At 33.1% G+C, this 1199-nt stretch overlaps 1 protein-coding gene across 8 annotated transcripts in view; it reads right to left on the minus strand.

Annotated features, from left to right (window-relative positions):
• The window catches only part of etv1 (ETS variant transcription factor 1), a 23532-nt gene that overhangs the window by 19400 nt on the left and 2933 nt on the right, over positions 1–1199 (minus strand). For 2 of the 8 annotated variants that reach the window (XM_032519095.1, XM_032519093.1), the window contains exon 6: positions 859–949. The exons of 5 other annotated variants lie outside the window; for them this stretch is intronic. In XM_032519095.1, the coding sequence (XP_032374986.1) occupies positions 859–919 (61 nt within the window). In that variant the 5' untranslated portion in view covers positions 920–949. Of the gene's footprint in view, positions 1–858 lie in introns of all 8 variants that reach the window. One more of the 8 variants, XM_032519094.1, reaches the window with a different exon arrangement.

Here is a 1199-nt window from a genome sequence, read left to right on the forward strand (position 1 = left end):
AAGTACTGAAGATGATTCAATTGTACTGTACACTTAAGGGTTCTACTTTACAACTAGAATTATGGCTTTACAACCTGGGCACTGACTATGTGCTGGAACCGATCCTGGCCTTTTAGAGGTAGGCATTTTATTGGTATTGGTTTATATGGTAGAAAAACAAAATTTACAAATTGTAAATGACTATTTACACAATTAAAACAGCATATTATAAACAAAGGGTTATATTTGTGCCTCTTTACAGTAGATGTCGATCTAATCTCATAATTTCTAATTATTCAAATTTTAATTAAAGGACTAAAAAATGAGCCAAACATAAATTTTACACACTAAAACTGATTTTTCAAAATATTTTTTCACCTGAACTTAAAAAATATTTTTAACACTTAGTATTTAATATAATCCTTGGATTATTTTAACCCTGTATGTTCACAGCAGTACAGTGTAATAAAAGAAAATGTCATTCTTGTGTTATTACTGTTACTAATGATCTAAAAAAACACATCATTTTTACACCAGGGCCTTGGTTTGCAGAGGAAATTTGTTTTACTTTTCAGATTTGCATACATGCAAAAACTAGTTCACCCTTTACAAGCAAGTATGCGTTTTCACTCTATGCAGCTTTACAATCTGTCTGAATTTCAAATCCAAAGCTACTTCCAATAGCGCTGAAAAAGTTCTACTTTTCACTGTAATATTGCACTCTACTGACATAAACTTTCAGATTACATGCAATATTCAAAGTGAGTTGCATCTTAGTGAGATGCAAATACAAAAGTCAGGCAAAGAAGAGCGGAACATGCACATGCACATCAATGCAATTCAAAGTTAGAATAACAATGAACAATATTCACCACTAACCAAAACTTCGGTGCTGCAGACACGGCGGAAAGAGGACACTCGCACTTAAATCCTGAAGCATCACGTCTCAGTTAGACCACAATGAGCAAGTCTTTCCATTAGAGAAAAAAATATATTAAAAAAGCAAAGAAATTGAGAAATATATTTTTTTTAAACTCAATCGTCGCTTTGAGAGACTGATTCTGGTGTTTAAAAAAAGTCTGCGATTATAAGAAAAATTATAGATCCATTCTTTTTTTTTTGCCGCCAAGAAATGAAATTGAAGAAGACAAGGTGATGGTACAGCTGGAGAAGATAGAGAGGTGTGCTGAAAGGAAGCAACGAGAGAGAGGGAGAGAGAG

This window comes from Etheostoma spectabile, chromosome 6, assembly GCF_008692095.1.
Source record: "Etheostoma spectabile isolate EspeVRDwgs_2016 chromosome 6, UIUC_Espe_1.0, whole genome shotgun sequence".
NCBI classification, from domain to species: domain Eukaryota; kingdom Metazoa; phylum Chordata; class Actinopteri; order Perciformes; family Percidae; genus Etheostoma; species Etheostoma spectabile.